The sequence below is a fragment of the Aythya fuligula genome, chromosome 2 (assembly GCF_009819795.1).
Source record: "Aythya fuligula isolate bAytFul2 chromosome 2, bAytFul2.pri, whole genome shotgun sequence".
In the NCBI taxonomy this organism is placed as follows: domain Eukaryota; kingdom Metazoa; phylum Chordata; class Aves; order Anseriformes; family Anatidae; genus Aythya; species Aythya fuligula.
The window spans coordinates 63,319,631-63,341,301 of record NC_045560.1 but is presented as its reverse complement, the minus strand read 5'-3'; the positions used below and the strand labels follow the sequence as shown (position 1 = coordinate 63,341,301).

The following is a 21,671-nucleotide window of genomic DNA, read 5'->3' as shown; positions in this document are numbered from 1 at the left end:
ATAAAAAATATGAAGCTTTTTCCATAATATACTGTCAGTGAGAGGGTAGGTACTGGGAGATCTACTTAATGCTTTTGCACTAATTTCTTTTGTTCAGAAAGGTGAAATAAAAGTTTGAACGTGCCGAGGCCCTCATGTCTATCAAGTTTAATCAAGCTTCAGCACTGAGGCCATCAGCTTTCATGTTTGTGCATATTTAGTATTCTGCTGAAAAGTTGTGTGCAGGAAATTGAAATATGTAAAGCACGAAGGGCTCTTTGAAGTCTGAGAATAATTTCAGTGCATATTGCTTCTCTCTTTGGCTGATCAGGTAGAAATAATCCTTGACTGTAATATTTGCTACTCCTTCCTGCCTGCTGTCCTGTTGCTATCCTGCTCTGTAAGTTATGTTGCTGCCTCTTTTTGGTCTGCAGATAGCATGGCAGTGGGTGATTCATGAAGTGATGCAATGATTTCAGCATAGAGTAATGAAATGGCTGTAGCTATAATAAAAATGGAATGCTTAGTCTGAATAAATTGGACATGTTAATCTGAATTAGACAAAGTAGTACATTCGTTCCTAGTATCACTGATAGAAAAGCTGAAATCAGCAAAAAAAAAAAAAAAAAAAAAGTTTGGAAAGTTGCACAAAAGAGAGCTGCAGAGGTACCATTTCTAATCAATGAAAAAAAAGAGAGTGATTCAAAACCTGCTGAGGTCAGCATGAAGATTCCCTAACCTCAGGTTTTAAACTAAATAGACCTGAGCTTAGCTGCATAGAGGCAGATAACCCTTGCTACTGTCTTGTTATCAGTTCAGTTTTGGTTTACTCTTAAGCTGAAGGGTGTTTTGTTTCTGTTTTGCATTTCACAGATGTTTTGGAGCTGCTAAACGCAGCTGAGACATGAACTAACTTTTCTCTTGCTGTAATTCTTATCCACGCCCAAGAAATAAAAGGAACTTAGATACAGTTAAGCATTTAGAAAGACTAAATTTAGCAAGACAGCTAGAACAGTTGCTCATGAGATAGTGCAGCGCTTTTTTTTTTTTTTTTTTTTTTTTTTTTTTTTTTTTTTTTTTTTAACAGACCAGTTTCAGTTTTTCATTTAACTGTTTGTAACCCCAGCCAACCTTCTCAGTATGTCATAGTTTGTTTTGGGATCTCCCTTTTCTCTCTCTCTCTTTTTTTTTTTTTTTTTTTTTAATATATTCTCTCCTCTAATTTCAATTGTCATGGCCTTTGAAGTGTCTGTCAAGAAAAACTGTTAAAGTAATTACTGGTTGCTGTTATTCCCCCACCCAAATTAAATAGTGGGACTGCTTTGCTAATTGCCCTGATTTGTGACACAGCATTTTTCAATATGCTAGACCCAACTGAACTTGCCTGTTGGCATTTAAACTCTGATTGTACAGTGAATATTTCCAAGAAGAAGGTTTGAGCAAATACACTGGTTTGTTGAAGGAATTTGTCCCAATGCAATCAGAAGAGGCTTTGCCTCTACCTTTGGTGGGTAGGATCCTGTTTTGGAGAACATAGATGTTTTCTGTTCTGCATGAAAGGAAGTGTGATGGCTTTTGGCTGCCTTTAGATTGCAACAAGGGTGGAAAAGGATGGACTTCTAGAATATTTTGGATTGTACTGCAGAGAGGACTTTGAGTTTGTTTATTCTCTACTGAAAATATGCAGTGTCTGATTCTGAGTCACATAAATATGAGAAGAGTTCTAAATGCCACCAGTATTACTCAGATGTCTGTGACTTTTATTAGATATTGTTCAATGTTTATCACTGCTTGTTGGATGGAGGCTATAAAGAGAGGCTTATACAGGCTGAGACCCCTTCTGCATATTTTCCTTCGATTGTGTGTGATAAGATATTGTTGCTTGAGAAACATGAAAAACACCAGGGATGTGGACAAACGCGTGCACTTCAGTGAAGCTACAGCACTAATGACTAGGTGGTTAAAGCACACGTTTTAATTTGCCTCTTGCTATGAGATGAGCAGAGCTCCTTTGCTCCAGTAACAACTTCAAATAAGTATTTTTTTTCCACTGCTCTCGAAGTATAATTGTACATGTATGTCTGTACATATGCAGGAAAACTGTATTTATAGGTAATGTTTCTGCAGAGCCTGGGTAACTCCGGCTTTTGAGGCCTTGCAGGTAGGGATGACTTTAAAATATCACTACTTTTAAAATTAACAGAAAGAAAAGCAATTAGGGAAATCTTGTACAAGGTAACAAGAAACTTTGAAGTGAAAATGTTATAAATGGGGGACTGGCAACACATGGCTTACAATTATGTTTTTGTTTTGGGTGACAAACAGAGCATCTGTGTTTTGGTTGTCATACACAGAACTCTTTATCTTTTGTAGCTGACCTATATTTCCTGATTATGCCATATATAAATAAAAACAACACCCATACAGTTCTTTCTTTCTTTTTTATTTATTATTGTATTTGGAAAAAAATGCCTCTACAGGAGTAACAATAACTCCCTCAGACTGTATTAAAGGCAGGCTTCTAACAAATCTTGAGCCAGGCTGTATTCCTCCTGGAGATGAGGCTTGTCACAGGAGCTGCAGTCTGGACTGCTGCCTCCTGGGTTCTGGTTTGGCTATATCTGTGCCCCTGAAAGGGCAGTGGAAAATTTAATGATTTATTTTGGCAGTTGTTTTTAAAAAATGTCAGAAATGAAAGAAGTTATGTGAACAAGAAAATCAAGCAGGCATAGTGCCTAAGCTCAAGTCTAGTTGGTGTTTTAATCATAATGTCTTTGACTAGTATTGCATTATGATGCGTATTATTATATATATTTTTAAGGCCTTTGTTATCAGGGAGAAGAGGAGTTCCCTGATAGCTCAAACATCTAAAAGCCTGCCTCTTGAATCAGGATCATATTGTGCTAGGTGCTGTACAGTAGAGAACAAAAAAAAGTCACCTTTGCATCATTCTGTCCAAGTTGTAGTTGAATAGATGCTAGTGTATATCAGGTGTAACAACTCGGGAACACTATAGACTGGGCAAGCTCAGTTAGAGGACAGAAAATGTTATATGAGGAGTAGAAAATGGCTGTATAATTGTGTATGCTAAAAGTGTTCTTGGGCTGAAAACCACAGCTTGGGTATTTGTCCATTGTGTTCTTTGGTGGCAAAACTAGGAATTTGGGGAAAGGCGGCTGAGTGGCTCTGTGCAGTGCATTTAAGGGTATGCCTCATTGTCACATCTTAAGGAGAACGTGGTACTGTCAGATAAAATACATAAAAAGGCAAGTGAAATGATTAATGGGATTGAGCAGCTGCCTCACAATGCAAAGTTTCCTCAGTTTGGTGAGAAAAATGTCAGGAGGGGTCAGGATCAACATTTACCAAGTCAGTAAAGTAGTGGACAAGCTGAATGTGGAGCTGCCATTATGAAATCTGCAAGATGAGAAGTAGGGAGTGCTTGATGAAAGCAGTTAGGGTGTCAGTTTAAAACAGATGAAGGTTCATGCAGCAGCCGATGAACATCTTGAACTTGCTGTCACAAAAGGTTGTAAAAGCAGGCATGGACGAAGTATAGATGTAGCCTCAAAAATATGTAGTGCAACAAATGTGGTTGCTGTGGAAGCATGAAGAGAGTGAAAACAGTCAGATCATGATCCTGAGTGGCATTTGCTCTTCTTACAGCTGGAGGTAGAATATGGGGTTTGATATTACAATAGACTGACTTGGTAGCAATTTTTGGGGGGGTTCATTTTTGGTCACCAAAAGCTTTAATAAGGTGAGAGTTAAAAGATATGGATGCAATTATCAACATTGTATGTCTTGGCATGACAGGCCTCTAGTGTTTTAGAAGAAATACTGAGGTAGTTAATCCTGTAATAATATTCATTTTCCAAGAAGCTGCTGGAAACAGGGAGTATCTTACAGTTCTTCACTTCAGAATTAAAGGATAGCATGCTCCTTGAAAAAACATGAATCGCTAGCAGTTTCTGCATACTGTTTAACTACCCCTATACAAAGACTGCAGAAGCTAGTAAATAAACCAAGTTGCACCCATGTTAGGGTTACAGGGTGTACCTGATCCTGTACAATTCTACAACCTGCAAACAGCGTGATTCTGCGCATAACCTTCTAGCATGTGGGCTACCAACACTCTCCTTACCTGAGATCTACAGCCATGCAGCAGTACAGTCAATCATTTAATCTGAAAATTTCCTCTTCCTCCCCCACTTCTTTTACAAAAAGGAGGAAAAAATCCAGACCTTTCTTCTGCCTGATCCATTATTTCAACTAACTCACTTTCTAGCAATACAGTCACTGAGGTACTAGAGAAGGGAATGAAAAAAGCTGAACTACCATTTTCTCCAGCAACCTACACTTACCCCAGCTTGAATACTGTTGAAACTGCACCATTTTATTTAAAAAAAAAAAAAAAAAAGTCCCTACTTTGCATGATTTACTCATCTTCAGGTGGAGTGATCTACCAAGACAACATCATTAGGTACCATTTGTTCTGCAAAGCACCAGAGCTATTACACTGTAGGCAGACATCCTTCTTATGGATTGCAGAAAAAAAAGTTGCAAGATATTTTTAACCTGCATCGGTTCCCCAATTCAAGTAACCACAGAGTTGTCCCAATAAGACGGAAGCAGGAGCCAGATAACAAGCAGCACCATCGTCCTCTGATAAGTTGGAAATATAAGAGCAGCACCCTGCAAAGTAAACATCAGGAAATGATTGACTTAGCTGGGCACATAGTATTGTTGGTGAGATCATGTGGGGAAGTGAGAACAGGGAAGTGGAACGGACATTTAAAACAACAACAGAACAACAACTAAAAACAACATGTGGGTTTTTGCTAAGTTGAAATCAGTTTTCTGATGCAGTTTACCCGATGCATTTACCCCTAGCAAAGAGGGGTCAGTGCAGGAGCTGTAGCTCCTTAAGCAAATGCTGTTACTGAGATAAAAATCTGAAGACCTAAGCCAAGGTGGCGGTTTGAAGTTGGTCTTGCCAAATAAAATCACAGTTTGCTATGATAAAGTACAGTTTTGCTTTTCAGTCTCTTTCACTTTCCTGCCTCCATTTTTGTGTTGTATAAACAGTTGTATAACTACTTGATGAGCCCATGTGTGAACAAACCCAGCTGAGAATTTATTGATCTGGGGTTTTGACTGGTTCTCTCCAATCCTTCCCTGGACATGATTCAAGGGTCTTGCACCATCCCTTATATTAGATCATGCAAACTTTTTGTTAAGCAGATATGATGAATTAAAAAGGTATGAGATGATTCTCCTCTCCTCCACCACTCTGAAAAGTTGTCCAAAAAGTACTATAGCCAGCATTTTGGAAGTTGCAGGATTTCATGGGGAAGGAGAGAAGTCAGAAACATCCCCATTTAGCGTTGGGCTATTATGTTTGTTCACTGCACCTTGTAAAACCATCCATCCCTCTAAATGGGTGGTTGTTCAAGTATGAAGAGGAGTTAAAGAACATCTGGGGGTCGTGATAGACAGCAAGTTGAATATGAGCCAGCAGTGTGCCCTGGCAGCCAGGAGGGCCAACCGTGTCCTGGGGTGCATCAAGCACGGCATCGCTAGTAGGTCAAGGGAGGTGATTGTCCCGCTCTACTCTGCGCTGGTACGGCCTCACCTCGAGTACTGTGTGCAGTTCTGGGCACCACAGTATAAAAAGGACTTGAAACTGTTGGAGAGTGTCCAGAGGAGGGCTACGAAGATGGTGAAAGGCCTGGAGGGGAAGACGTACGAGGAACGGCTGAGGTCACTGGGCCTGTTCAGCCTGGAGAAGAGGAGGCTGAGGGGAGACCTCATCACAGTCTACAACTTCCTCGTAAGGGGGTGTCGAGAGGTAGGAGACCTTTTCTCCATTAACACTAGTGACAGGACCCGCGGGAACGGGGTTAAGCTGAGGCAGGGGAAATTTAGGCTTGACATCAGGAGGGGGTTCTTCACAGAGAGGGTGGTTGCACACTGGAACAGGCTTCCCAGGGAAGTGGTCACTGCACCGAGCCTGTCTGAATTTAAGAAGAGATTGGACTGTGCACTTAGTCACATGGTCTGAACTTTTGGGTAGACCTGTGCGGTGTCAAGAGTTGGACTTGATGATCCTTGAGGGTCCCTTCCAACTCAGGATATTCTATGACTCTATGATTTTTCTGTCAAATGGATCTTATACAGACCTGCTTCGTATCAGCTGAACTGGAACAGTTACACAGTGCTTGTGGTGTACTTGTACCTACATTCAATTGCTATAACAAACATATTTTCAGAGCCTTTCCTTTTTAGTTGATTATACGTGAGGCAAAATGACATTATTTTTTTTTCAGAAGAATAAACGTGTATGCAGCCTTAAAAACAAACCAAAAAAAAACACACTTGTTGGTTCTCATAAGTCTTGATGTGGAACTAAATACATAACTAAATATATTGCTATACCACATGCTTAAAAAAGAGGCAAGCAAAAGAAGAATTAAGTTGTTCATAGTGGGACAGAAAGTTTAGCAGGTTGACAGGACACAATGATTTTGTTTTTCTTTGGAAAATTTAGCCTGAGCCAAAAGTCCTAAAAAGTAAGTCCTAAAAACTTGGACTAACTTGCTAGATAAGGATGACTACTGTTACTGAAATCAGCCTGAATGAAGTAGGATTGAAAGTCATTTAACACATAGATACTCAAATTTTGCTTCTGCCTACTGAAGAAATACACCAATGTCCACTGTTTATTGCTGGAGTCCATAGGGTAGTATTAGCAGCAAGCAGGAAGGAGCATGGCCAGTCTGATCTTGTCTGCTACCTGTAGTGTTAGCAATTTCTAAAAGATCTTGCAGGTGCCCCAAAACAGTAAGAAGTTTAAGAATATGAGGGGAATACCATGTCACACTGAATGTAGAGAAAAGGAAAGGCTGGACATAGTTTGGTCCAGTTCAAGTCTGGATTGAAATTAGACATGAAAGTGAAAATTCTTAGTATTTATCTCAGTGAAATTCAGTTGATCAATGAGAACAGATAAGTGCTTAAAATGTGAATGGAAAAAAATGAAACAAAACAAAACACCACCAACAACCTCCAAAAAACCTCAACCCTATAAGTGGTTCAGTTCTTGTCCTATCATTTGCATATACTCCCACACAGGGAGATTGTAATGGCATGGTGGAATTTCACATGACTGTACAATTGCAAGTTGTATTCAGCAAAAATTGGGTCACAAGCAAAAGCACCTCTGAAGAAGAACAAATACTAGTGACTCCACCCAGCTTGGGGAAGGCAGGAATTAGAAAGATGTCCTGTCTGCAAACACAGCAAGGAGCTGAGTAATGATAACGAAAGCAAAAATGAAGGCAACTCCCTTTGCAGAATCGCACAAAAGTCTCTCAAAACAAATGGAGGGAACTCAGCATCTGCTCTCCTCCATTTCATGCAACAAGCACATAGGGATGAAAAGGAGCAGTTGATGTCATCTACCTGGACTTGGTCAAAGCATTTGACACTGTCTTGTATGAGGTCCTTGTCTCTAAATTGGAGAGACATGGATGTGACAGCGGGACCACTCGGTGCATAAGGATTGTCTGGGTGGTTATACTCAAAGAATTGTGGTTGATGACTTCATGTTCAAGTGGAAACCAGTTATGAATGGCATTATTCAGGGGTTGCTACTGGTTTTGTTGCTGTTTAACATCTTAACATCATGACATGGACAGTGGGACTGAGTGCACCCTCAGAAAGTTTGCCAATGGCACTAAGCTGTGTGGTACGGTTGACGTGCTGGAAGGAAGGGATGCCATCCAGAGGGACCTGGACAGGTTTGAGAGGTGGGCCTGTGGAACCACCAAGTGATAAGATGAGGGGAAATGGCCTCAAGTTGCACTAGGGACGTTTACATTGGATATCAAGAGAAATTTCTTTACTGAAAGGGTCATGTGGCGTTGGAATAGGCTTTCTAGGGAAGTGGTTGAGTCACCACTATCCTTGGAGGTCTTCAAGAAACATTTAGGTATAGGTTTGTAGCACGGTTTAGTGGTGGACTTGTCAGTATTATGTTAAAGATTGTATTTTATGATCTTAGAGGTCTTTTCCAACCTGAATAATTCTATGATAAGGACATGGATGTATTGAAACATGTCCAGAGGATGGCTGTGAGGGTGACCAGAGGGCTGGAGCACCTCTCCTCAGAAGACAGGTTGAGGCAGTTGGGGTTGTTCAGGCTGGAGAAGAGAAGGCTCTGGGGAGACCTTATAGCGGCCTTCCAGTGCTTAAAGGGGCCTACAGAAATGGTGGGGAGGGACTCTGTCAGGGAGTGTAGTGATACCACAAGGGGGAATGGCTTTAAAATGAAAGAGAGTAGATTTAGACTAGTTATAAGGACAAAATTCTTCACTCAGAGGGTGGTGAGGCACTGGCACAGGTTGCCCAGGGAAGTTGTGGATGCCCCATCCCTGGAGGTGCACAAGGCCAAGCTGGATGGGGCCTTGGGCAACCTTGTCCAGTGGGGGGTGTCCCTGCCTATGGCAGGGGGGTTGGAACTGGGTGATCCTTGGGGTCGCTTTCAACCTAAGTGATTCTATGATGAAGGTGGTAGGAAAGAAGAATTAAAAAGCATAGGGAGTCCTCAAAGGCATAAGATTAAAAAAAAAAAAAAAAAAAAAAAGCGATGAAATTGTGACTGACTAAGAATAGACTCTTATCAATAAGCAGATGAATGAAATGTCCTTATATTTAAAAGACAACATTAAAAATGGCACCATTATCATCATGGGCTGAACATAGTTTGGAACTGGCTCACAAAACCCCTCAGCGAGTAAGCTTGTATTCCCAATAGTTGCTCTGATGCAAGGTTTAGAGTCACCACATCCTCTGTCTCTAGCAGTGAAGCTAGCATGAGCAATGCTCTTTCCCAGCCCCATACTCCTGCAAGGCCCCTGCATTGTGGTTCATCACACCTTCTGATCTGAAAAGACAACTATTTGGAGGCTATGTTGTAAATTGAACAGTTGCAGTGATCCAGACCTTTGTCTCCCTTTGCCACAATTTCTTGTGTCATGGCAAAAAGAAGCTCTCTGGCTAGTTCACAACAGCAGTTGTGATACTCGATGTTTGCTGGCTTCTGCAACACTTTGAGTCAATGATTTAAGGGAGGCTTGTCAGCATGGACTCCACTTCTCCTGAGTTGTAACTTTAATTATCATTATGTATCAACAAAACTTATGCAGCATTTTTGCTCTTCTTTACTACTTGCCCATACTCATCCCGGTAAAAACGTTAGACTTGATAACTCTGTAACATCAAGTATAATTCATAGCTCTAATTTTTTGTTGCTGGGTCAGCTTGAAGGAAGATGTAACAAAATAACAGTAGTGTGGAAATAGGGAACAATTAACTGCTTAATGTAAATATGTAAAGAATTCTGAATTTCTTGGCTATTATTCTTTAGCTTGGCTAGAGGTGTCTGTGAAGAAAACTGGTCAAGGGTAAAAATAATGCTGAGTGAGCTATAACCACAGGAACCAACGCTTGTAGGTCATCCTCAAATATGTTAAGCAAACATTCCATTCCAATCAATTGCAGTGGGCTGAATCATGAGGCATTTTGCTGGGTGTAACAGGTTATTAAAGTGATAAGACAAATACATGGCAAAATAAACCTCAGTTTTACTTGATACGTTTTCCAAAGTGTGTCTCCAGAAAAACTCTGAGTAAATGATTTGACTGTTTTGATAGGAATTTTTGAAAGCAAATGCACATACCTTCATCCTTTAGTCAGGGTTTGGTGGACTCCTAATTCTCTGCTAACCTTGCTGTTTAAATGCAAGCCTTCTGCATGTGATTTGGACAAAATTGTCTGTGGCACAATAAAGGCAAATCTTTGGGAAGGAACATAATCCGATGGCAGATAGCATAGGTTTGTGTTGCTCCAGCCAGTGGATGTGGAAGTCAGATGGCCCTAAAAAGAGAACACGAAGCAAACAGTCCAGGTATCTTCTACTTCCTGCAGTGTTTTGTAGTTTTTGTATTTCTGCGATTGTATTTGCATGTCTGTTGAAAACTCAGCTTGGAAAGTGTCATGCAAATATATGGTGCTTGGAAATGCTATGTATTTGGTTAGAATAAAATCTTGTGAGTGTGTGTTCTTGCACGGTGTAATATTTCAAGTGGAGCTTATTTGTATCCATAATATAACTGCTGTCTTAGGCCTAGGTAACATAACAAGTCTATTTTCTTGTTGCAGAGTTTCTTTAGGGGCATTTTGGATAGTGATGTTTAAGTAGTTACTTTCTGCTCAGGAATAAGCTTTCCTAATACAGATTGACATCATGAACAACATCTACAAACAATGTACACATGAGATCAGAAATATCCTGGAAGGGGTCTACCCTGGCCCCTCAGGTGGTGGTGTGCCCTGTCCTGAATAGCTGTGGTGCATACAAGGGCGATTACTAAAGGCAGGCTGCTGTGTTGGAATGACATTCTGTTATTCTGTTAAGGCAATCCACAGGATGCTGTCCCTAATGCTAAGCAGATTAACTGTGTATAAATGTTGCGATTGCAATTAACTGGCATGCTGAATACTGCACCACACAGTTCATGTAGGAAATCCTCTTGGCTTAATTGTACACTTAGATGCTGTTTCGTGGTAGGCGCTTCAGTCATTATGTAGCATGGATAAACAAAATTGGATTTTTGATTGGGGAATATCTAACTCTTTGCAAGGTTTGGCTAGCCTGCTGCATTAGAAACTTGATACTGTGAAAACTTACATATAAAAGGCACTGTCAGTTTTCCTTAAGCCTTTGTCTAAATCGGAAATTGAAGACTAGCTGCTGGTGATAGCAGCAACTGAATGCACTGCACAGGACAGACTGATGTGTTTTGCTGTGAGCCAGGGGTGATTAGAGAAAGGTCTTGTGGGCTGTGGGCTCAGACATGTGGTGGAATTTGGAGTATGTGGTGTTTCAGATTCATCTTGGTAAATAAACAGAAAGACCCTAAACAAAACTTCCAAGGACGCTTTTATGTACTGTGTGTTCTCTTATTCCCGTGCTATTTTATATAGCACCTGCTGACGTACAGTCACTCTGGAGAATAGTACTGCCCTTGTTTGTCTGTTTGTGGTATCTGAATTTCAGTGAGGTTATCAGCTTCCCTTTTTATGCTCGTTTTAAATTCGTTGGACTGTGGAGAGAATAGGGTGTTTTTTAACAAGATCTTTCTCATTTGTTTAGGTTGGTTGTGGATTTATGTAATTAGTTTTTTTGTTTTAACTTGTTTACTTGACTGCGTAGAGAGCATTTCAGATTTAGTCTAACTTGTGTTTGCAACGGACTAAGAGTGTTTGCACATATGCTTGTTGTGGCCCAGATGAAGTGACTTAACTTGTTAAACCACAAACTCATTTGTTCATCTCATTTGGTAGTTCACGTTAATTGTAACAGGAAACATGAGAAACTCTGTGCTTAAAGTTATTCTGCTGAAAGAATAAACCTGCGTGGGTGCTCTTTATTTGTTTAAGAACAGTCTATTTACTTAGCTCCAACACTTTCATAATGATATTAGTGGACTTTCACTTTTCATAGAACCATACAATCATTTAGGTTGGAAAAGACCTTAAGATCATCAAGTCCACCATCAACCTAACACTACCACCTCTTAACCATGTTGCTAAGCGCCACATCCATACGTCTCTTAAATACCTCTAGGGCTGGAGACCCTGCCACCTCCCTGGGCAGCCCCTTCCAAGGCCTGGCCACGCTCTCTGAGAGGAAATCCTTCCTGACACCCAGCCCAAACCCCCCTGGTGCAGCCTGGGGCTGTCACCTCACGTCCTATCGCTTGTCTCCTGAGCAAGGAGAGCAACACGCTGCTCCTGGCTGCAGCCTCCTGTCAGGCAGCTGTGGAGAGTGGGGAGCTCTGCCCTCAGCCTTCTCCTCTCCAGACCGAGCAGCCCCCAGCACCCCCAGCTGCTCCTCACCCCTCTTGTTTTCTCTTCACCAGTTTTGGTGCTCTTCTCTGCACACACTCAAGCAACCCAAACCTTTTGTGTGGTCAGGGGCCCAAAACTGAGCACAGCGCTCGAGGTGTGGCTTCACCAGAGCTGAGTACAGGAGGACAATCCCTTCTTGCTGGCCGCATGATTTCTGATGCAGGCCAGGATGGCACTGGCCTTCTCAGCCACCGAGGAACACCACTGGCTCATGTTCATCCCACTGTCAACCAGCACCCCCAGGTCCTTTTCTGCTGGCAACTTTCCAGCCACTCTTCTCCAAGCCTATACGTCTGCATGGGGTTGTTATGACCCAAGTGCAGCACCCAGCACTTAAGCCTTGTTGAATCCCATACAAGTGATACAAGTGGATGTGGCCCATCAATCCAGCTTATCCAGATCCCTCTACAAAGCCTTCCTACCCTCAAGTGGAGGTCAACACTCCTGCCCAACGTGGTGTCTGCAAACTCACTGAGGGTGCACTCAATCCCCTCATCAAGAGTGCTGATAAAAATGTTAAACAGAACCAGCCCCAGTGCTGAGCCCTGGGGGATACCACTGGTGAACAGCCTCCAACTGGATTTAACTCCATTCACTGTGGCCCTTTAGGCCAGACTGCCCAGACAGATTTTTACTCAATGAACAATACCTCTGTCCAAGCCAGGAGCAGGCAGATTCTCCAGGAGAACACTGTGGGAAACAGTACCAAATGTTTTGCTATAGACCACATCCTTTTCCTTGTCCACTAAACATGTCATCATATCATAGGGGGAGATCAGATTTGTCAAGCAGGAACTACATTTCATGAACCCATGCTGGCTGTGCCTGATTGCCTTGTTGTCCTTCACTTTTATTTTATTTATTTATTTATTTATGCATGTGATTGGTACGGTTTAAGCTGTTTAAGTATTATCTGATTCTCTGTTTTTTAACGTTGTTGCATGCTGGGATTTGCTGCCTTAAAAGTAAAACTGATGTAACTCGATGTGCACGTGCATACCTGTATACTGTAGCCTAACCCAACTGATGTCCAGTGATTTAGCCTAAGATGTTGATTGAGATGAAGTTAGCCTATGCCAACTGTGTCTTGAAGCAATTACTCATATTCAATTCCACAAATCAGGAGGTGGTAACAGTTTAAGCTGCCACAAGTGTTTGGAAAGTGAGTTTGCTTCAACATTGATTTGGGTTTAACCACACAAATTCACTCTTGCCACCTCATACAGATTCCTTAGACGTGATGAGGTGTAGCTTTGTCTGATGCTGTTTTACTACAGGAGGAGCAAATCTGGCACTTTGTTAGTGTCATCTCTGCTGTGTAATTAGCCACTCACCTTTTATTTATTTACTTTTTTTTACCCCTCTCTGGAGTAGAGTCTGGCTCACATCCATTGGGCTGTTCTGGCAGGAAGGCAATGACACTATCAGGAGGAGACTGCTAGGGGCTCAGATGAGTTAGCTGCATATGTAAGCAATGATGCCATAAAAAATGTCTCTCTTGTATCCACTGTGTCGTCTGACACTTTAAGTATTTCATTTAGAGTGAAGAAATGTTGTGGGCGGAGGGTGATCTTGCGGGTTTGCTAGAACCAATCCCACAGAGGACTTAGGTACCAAGAAAGAGACAATGTACTGGAGTTTTATTTTGGGACTGCTTGACCTGGTTTCAAGCAAGATTTATCCTTTTTTTAGCATTTTGGATTTGAGGTTTGTCTAACTGTGAGCTGTAAGGATTAAATGAAATTGGGAGAAGTTGCCTGAGAAGAAATACACCTTGATTTATTTGTGTAAACATCAGTCTGCAGAAAGCCTGCACTGCGGTTTTTAGAACAAAATGAACTCTTAGCTCTCAAACTGTTAGGGATTCCTCACATACCTTTGACAAATGAGGATATTGGCCCATGAACAAACTAATGAACCGTGAATGCATCTGTGAGTGTGTGTTGCATTGTGCAGAGGTGGCCAGTACCTGTTAGCATGCTCATTGTGCTGGGTACCTCTGCAATGTTGACCTGTGGTGAACAGAAGGGAGCTTACTGATAGAGGTGCACGTCTCCCTCGTGCTTACCACAGGGTAAGGCCATGCACACGGGCACTGGCCATAATGTTGTGAGGACACTGTAAGCATACACCATAACTTGTGCCACGGTAACTTTTTCATCTACACGTAGCTTTAGTTTAATTGAACATCTTATGTGAGATTAACAAAGAGAAAATGTTTAATGCCTTCTCTTTCTGTCAGCAGGGTAAGGAGAATGGCCTATGGCATGTTTGAACTTTACTTACCACTAACAGCAGGGCTTTATTTATTTATTTATTTATTTTGTATTTAATTTGAGGGAGAATGCAAGGTTGTGGTGGCAGAACTCAGTGGTTGGTTCCAGTGGTTTAAGTCAGCATGTTCTTGTTATAGAAAACAGAGAGCCAGTGGGATAAAACTTAAGTCCTGCAGATGTTTAATGACAGGTTTCAGCAAACTTACGAACTCCTCAACTATGTGGCACAGTATCAGAGCCAGACACCATGGACAGTATATTTCAAACAAATATTTAGAAGTTGCCAGTGGAAGCTAAACTTTGCAAAATATGAAGTCATTCTCAAAAGGGTTTAGATCTGTTAAATATCATATGAATAGCCACCTATTTCTTGAAGCTAATGTTAGTATGCCTAAATCAGGAACATACTGCATGCATGTTAGCTCACATGTGGAAGGGGGAAGCTTTTGCACATAGACAAGGGAAAGTACCGTTGCTATTTTAGTGTGGCATTCTATTTAATGCACGTTTCATCTTTTTATATGTCTTAAGGAAATCTTTGTGTTTTTTTTTTCTCTTTCAGAATCGTAATGAGATAAAAAATGGAGCAATCCTTCGGTTAACAACGTCTCCAGTAAGTTACCATTCTGTTCTTCTCTCCCTTCAAAGTAAAGATTTGATTAGTAGAATCACTGTGAAGCAAGTTATATATTTTCAGGCTTTAGCTACACCGTATCCCACAATCCCCCTACAAAGGACAGTGATGGTGTGGTCACAAGAAGACTGTGTTGATCTCTTTTTTTGAGTTGTGGGCTGGGGTGGTGTCTCTCTAGTCAAATTTTGTGGCAGGGTTGTCACAGTTGGGTGTTCTTTGTCTTTCGCTTCTTCTCTTCCACTGGGAAGAGCTTTCATGTCCAAGATACCTCTGCTTCCCTGCTGGAACTGCAGCATCACTCATGTTCTCCTGTCCTGCCCAAGAGCTCTGAGCCAAGAGAAAAGCCTGAGGGTTGGATCTGGGAGAGCTCTTCTGGGCAGTGCAGGTCAGAGCTTTCCTGTTGTTGGGGTTTCTACTGATTGAGCAGCAGCTATAATGTTGAGATTTTACTGTTTTGTCTTTATTTTTTCAATACCACCTCGTTGCCAGCTCCTCAAAAAGCATAGCAGAGTTGCTGGTTGCCTTGTAATGGCCTGTTTTCCTGCTGAGTTGAACCATGCTGTTGCCACATGCTGAAAGCCACTATTAGTCCCAGAAGATGTATTTCTCTGGCAGCAGCAATCACATTTCCTTACTGACAAGCATAGTGTGCCATTAAAATGGTTTACCTCTTTGTGGTGGTGTTTTAGCTTCTGCAGAATCATTGCATTCTTATGTCCAAAATCTGCCCCCGTGTACTGCAGCTCATTTAAGCAAGGAAGACAGAGCTGTGGTGCTTTAAATTTGGCTTCTGTTGAACCTGTTAAGAGTGGTGTCAGATGCAAAATCTTGTTTATCTAGAAGTCATATGGAGATACATACTGGATGGGTCACTTTTCAGCTGTAGGACCTACCGTCAATGTAAAAAAAAAGAGATGTATGTTGCTAAAAATTTCCTAGGTCCTCCAGATACCATATGCATTTCCACTTGTCCCCAGCATGCTTAACTTGACCGTGATTTATACTAAGCTTAGGAGGTGACTGAGTTTGTAATGCATGTTTGTGTATACACAGAAATTGAAGAAGCCATTATGAAAACACATGCATGCCTCTGAAGTTTTTGGTTAAGTGTATCTACGTGAGTGTGTCCTCTTAACAGAAAGGACACCTAAGCAGCAGCTGTCTGAACAAAGACAAGAGATTTCCATTATCCTTTGTCATCTTTTCCACGGTCATATACAGAGCTTTACAGCTGTAGGAGTAAGAGCCATGGTCTTAAGCTGCTGTTGCCAGTCTGACTCCAAAGCTTCTTGCTATATGTCATCAGAACAGCCTTGTACATGAGAAACCACTTACCTGTGGAGGAAACCCCATCTGGTGGAGCTTCCTAAGAAACAGAAAGCCCTGGCACCAGCTCCTAACCTTTGGGACTTGTAAGAACAAATATCCAAATATCCACTCCACTGAAAAAGGGCTATCTACTGGCCAGATGTAGGATGTCGTGAAAGCAAAACAACATCTGTGGTTCATCAGGAATCAGTGTGGTCCAAATGCACTGCATCATTCTTCTGTGTAACCACAACGTGGAGTGACAGTATGAGATGACTCATGGAATCCTTCCCCATCACAAAATCCACAATGAGTTGCACCATGCAAAACTGAACTGAGGCTGTGCTTTGACGCATCTGTGGAAATAGCTGTCTGTCTGCATGGTCACTTGTGCAATTGGAAATGTGACCTTCAAACAGAAGATAACTTTTGGATTTATAACTCTTTCTACTAATAGCTGTGGGCCGGAAGGCAGGGCCTTGCATAAGATTCTCCTGTGCTTGTTCTGTTTCTTTGGTCATCTGCCTTAGGTTCAGTCAGCCAAGACAGGGCTCCTTAGGATATTGGGCTGTTACCCATTTTCTACCAAGTTAGGGACCATGCTTGCACAAGCCTACAGTTAAGAGTGACGCAGGGATCCTAATCTGCCATCCTGTTATGAGCTAGAAGGCCGCTCTAGTTTCTAGTTGTCAGTATTGACATTTATCACTAAACCAGGGCTTATTATCTTTTTTTTTTTTTTTTTTTTTTTTTTAGTTAACTTTTCCCCATAATCAGGGAAGTAACTTGGATGCAGGTTTTAAAGGTCTGGGTTGTTTTTTGTCAGATTAAAGAGTATTTGTATTCTTTAAATAGAGGTAAAATAAAGTTCTGAATGTTCCCGTACTAGAATAGTGTCTTTGCTTTGAAGGTACTGCTGAAGTGGTCATCATAGAGGTACCTAAAATAGATAGATTAAAGGCTTCCAAGCTGTGGTTTTTAGCCTGGTGACCCACACAATGTTTGTATTTAACCCTGAGAAGCTAACAGGACATCTGTTTCCATTTTTTCCTCTGAAATTCTATGTGAAAGCAACTGTAGATGGAGGAGATAATGTAAAGTGCAGGCTGAAAGATATAATTGTGCAATATGGGAATGATGCTTTCCTAGCTTCCAGGTAGAAAATGTTTTTCTCATCCTGTGATAATATTAAGATTCTATTTTTTTCCTTTCTCCCCCCCCCCACTCTGTATCAGTATAAAACTGAAATTATCTCCTCCTCCCCTCAGACAAAGAAAATAGTAGCAAAAACACTGTGTAGAGGTTCAGGAATTTGAAAGAAAGAAAAGAAAGATTAAAAGAAGTGAAGAGGAGCCCCATACAAATTATCTGGTGCCTGGGATGTGTCCATGTAGCTTCAGAGAGGTCCAAGCTTTCTACTTTTTGGCTATCGTGGGCAAGCAAAATCTGTCTTGAACTTCACAAGCCTTTTGAGGAAACTTTTTTGAAGAGTTGGGAGGAATAGTTACGGCCAGCTCTGAAGGCTGCAGGAAATTAAAATGCATTTCTAGTTCTTACTTTTCATATAGTATAATAGCATCAGAAGCAAAAGTCAGGCTATACCCATTCACAGTTGCATGCTGGAGTTGAGTGAGAAGGACAAGATAGGATCTTTTGAGTTCTGTTGCTTTTAGTCTCAAGTTGTGTATTGCTCATGTACCCATTATAGGTACTATTAAAGATTTAAATGGTGGGGTGAGGGGAAGGAGAAAGCTAGGAGAAACACAACAGTATTTTTGGGTTGGCTTCCTTAAAATTAAGATTAGAAATCCAACTTCCCATTATCTAAATGAAATACTTTCTCTTTTTGAATCTCAAATTTAGATAATTTCGGGTGTGTGTATAAGTCCCTTTTTTTCCCCTGAAAGTCATTGTTAATACTGCAAGAGCAAAACTGCAGTTCTGGTGTGCTGCTAAATCCATTATAAATGCTTGCCTTCAGAGATTTATGACGTGTCTATTTTAGACTTCTTTGAGTTAGAACTTTGCAAACGCCAGTCGTTGGGCCTGGTGGGAATTTGAACTGCCTCTTTGTTTCCGCAGGTCTGTTTGCTAAGTTTGTGCAATTCTCTGAAAGGCTGTTTTTTTCTAAACAATGCTATTTTTTCCTCTATAAACCACTCACCACACAGACACTGTGTTTCCTAGGTAACTTGAATACAGATTGAATTTCTCTCATATTATCTTTGTTCCTATATCATCTTTCTCATTTATTTTTTTGCCATCCTATCATCTTTCTTAACAATTCTTTGTTAAGAATGTGCTGTTGTGCATTTTTGCTGTTCTTCATGACCTGTTTCCCCCCCTTGTCCATTTGCATTTCTGAGGGGTCTCATTCAATGCTTTTTATGCAACAATCTTTGTTGTATTTGAACATATGTGACAGGTGAAATGCCAGATTGTTATTGTCTATTTTGTGCTACCCTTATTCCCGTGGATGATGGGTAGGTGTATAAATGAGCTGTAATTGCTCCTGAGTGTGAGACTGTTCCAAAAGGACAGCTCTGTCCTGCAATGCAGCAAATGGAGTCCAACCTGCAAATCCTCATTGTAATGACTAATCATTTTGAAAGGCTGCTAAAATGCTGGGAAGACTAAGCTCAGGGAACTGTTCTCTTTCTCCCTCTGCCTTTAATTTAATGATTTTGAAACAGAACTGATTATTGGACCGCTAGCTGTTTGTTTTAAAGTAGCTTCTTGGGTACTTAGGAAGACATGGCTTGCCCATGAACCGTATACCTTTAACATTGAGTCAATGGGTAGCCATTTCTAATGTAGTATTTACAGTGCCTGATCATTTGCTTTTATCATGTGTTTTTGTTTGTTTGTTTGTTTGTTTGTTTGTTTCTCCCCTGGTTGGAGATTGATTGATTGAGTTCTCAAACCTGTGAGTTGTTTGTAGCAGCTGTATTAGCATTTCTAGCATGAGCAATCATGTCAATAGGGGTGTTTGCTAACAGTCATCATAGTATTTTCCCAGAATGCTTTTACAGATTTTAATAACATGTTTTTGATTTTTTTGTTTGTTTTGTTTTTTCATCTACGATCTACCCATATAAGACGCATATAAGGGAGGAGTGGGTTTTTCAACTTATTTTTACTTATGCATTGAAGTCCTCTATCTTTAATGAGTAAAAGGTCAGGGAATCTGATCTACAATTCATCTACAGTTGCCTTAATCTGTGTTCAACCGACTTAATAACCTTTAAGTTGGGTAAATACATGCATATTTGCAGATCAAGTCTATGATTGTGATTACGTTTGTTATATAGTGGTGAATTAGTTATTATTAAACCTTATACCAAGAGCACTGATTGTGGAGGTCGTTGAGCTACTTTTATATTTGTCTACACTTAATACAAGAGGAAGATTTGGGAAGTGGAGTTGTCTTCTGTCTTTTAATAGATAAAGGTTTAGTGTCATGTGTTCAGGTTTCAAAGTTATATTTTAAGTAGTAAGAAAAAATGATTATTTCAAAAGCAGGGGTAGGAAAAAAGCACTGCTTCTCAAACACTCCTAAGTGGCTACGGATTGTATAAACGTCTTTTAGGCATATTTGCATAATATGTACAGCTATGTATCTGTAATGATTTTATCACTGTTTTAGCACACAGCTCTAGACGTGACCATTTCCCTGTTTCTCTGTTTCTGCCTCCTTAACTACGTGTAGTGGTTGCACAGGACTGCTCTGTGAATTACATTTGTACAGTGCTTTGGGTGGTAGAAATTGTGCTTGCTGAGTATTAATATAAAAATGTTAAAAAATTAATGCCTTTGCTAATTAAAGTGGAATCTCATTGCCTACCTGGCATCACATGCTAGCCAGTCTTGCTGGGTTTGTTGAATCTGGTTTGCATATAATGATGGTTATGTAACGTGTCTGCTCCTCCACTGCTTGCTGTCGTGTATGCAGTCGTCGGTGAAGTGGCAGTAACAAGCCAGGAGAAGGTAGCAGTTTAAACCACCACAGAGTTTCAACACTTATCGATATTAGTGTTGATAAGTCACTTAAATCACGGAAGTGCATATTTGGTTAGTAAAATAAAAATGTATTTGCTAGTTACTGATGTCTTTTTTTCTAGCAGAAAGATGAAAAATGTGACTAATATCTACAGGGAAGATGAAAATACTCTTTTTTTAATTATTATTATTTTTTGCTTTTTGTAAAGAATAAAGAGGAAAACGGATAACATAATCTTAAAACAGCCACAGACAAGAAAATCAATACAGTCCAGATTTCTTCCATAGCACATCAGTGTTTGATTGTGGTTGCATTTGGAATGTGTGTCTTCCCTTCTGCCCTGGCTTACTGTATTTTGTGTTCTGTACAGAAGCCTCGTGGGCATCTGTGTAACAACTTGCTTTCAAAGTTTGATGCACAAAATCTTCAGTGCCAAACAAGTGATAATTTGATCAGTAGAACCCTTTGTTAGGATGTTCGTGGGATTCCTAACCTCCAAATCATAGAATCATAAAATATCCTGAGTTGGAAGGGACCCTCAAGGATCATCAAGTCCAACTCTTGACACCGCACAGGTCTACCCAAAAGTTCAGACCATGTGACTAAGTGCACAGTCCAATCTCTTCTTAAATTCAGACAGGCTCGGTGCAGTGACCACTTCCCTGGGGAGCCTGTTCCAGTGTGCAACCACCCTATCTGTGAAGAACCCCCTCCTGATGTCAAGCCTAAATTTCCCCTGCCTCAGCTTAACCCTGTTCCCGCGGGTCCTGTCACTGGTGTTAATGGAGAAAAGGTCTCCTGCCTCTCGACACCCCCTTACAAGGAAGTTGTAGACTGATGGCTATCTGGGGCTCTAATCAAGTCACATCTTGGATTTAGGTCATTAGTTTTCTTTTTAATCTGTCATCCCATCAAGCTGCTTCTTTTAAGCACTGCTGTTCTCTAAGGACAACCATCGAGAACAACAAAAAAAAACAAAACAAAAAACAACCAACCAACCAACCAAAAAAAACCTCTTTCTGTCTGTCCTTAGAGCAAGTCATTTCAGATTAGACACATGTAGCTTATGCCTCTTGACAGCCTTTTGAAATGCTTGGTCTTCAACAGCACACATTCTAGAAGTTTCTTGTCTTCCTGCCTTTCTAACCAGGAGAGCACTCAATGCCATCTTACATTTACTTCAACAACTGTGTTTCTGTTAATTCCTTCATAACAGTTCTCAGCTGGGCAGATTTTATACATTTATTTATTATTCTCACCTGAATGATATTTCAGCAGGAGCAGAGATGTGGCAGCTAGTGCTATAGTTGCTTTAATGAGCTGTGCTCTCTGTCCATCCACTGATGGATTGTAAATCATTAAAATAGCTCCCTGGTAAGTACTCCAAGTATATTTCATCTGGGTTTCATTTTTTAATGCAGTCATAACTGATCTGTACATTCCATAAGCATGTACGAGTGCTATGGCAACAAGGAGTAGGAGGCTTGAGAGAACTGCA

At 40.8% G+C, this 21,671-nt stretch overlaps 1 protein-coding gene across 3 annotated transcripts in view; it reads left to right on the top strand.

The window, feature by feature from the left end:
• The window catches only part of ELMO1 (engulfment and cell motility 1), a 313,771-nt gene that overhangs the window by 59,952 nt on the left and 232,148 nt on the right, over positions 1-21,671 (top strand). For all 3 annotated transcript variants that reach the window (XM_032181430.1, XM_032181431.1, XM_032181432.1), the window contains one exon: positions 14,794-14,844. In XM_032181430.1, the coding sequence (XP_032037321.1) occupies positions 14,794-14,844 (51 nt within the window). The remainder of the gene's footprint in view (positions 1-14,793; positions 14,845-21,671) is intronic.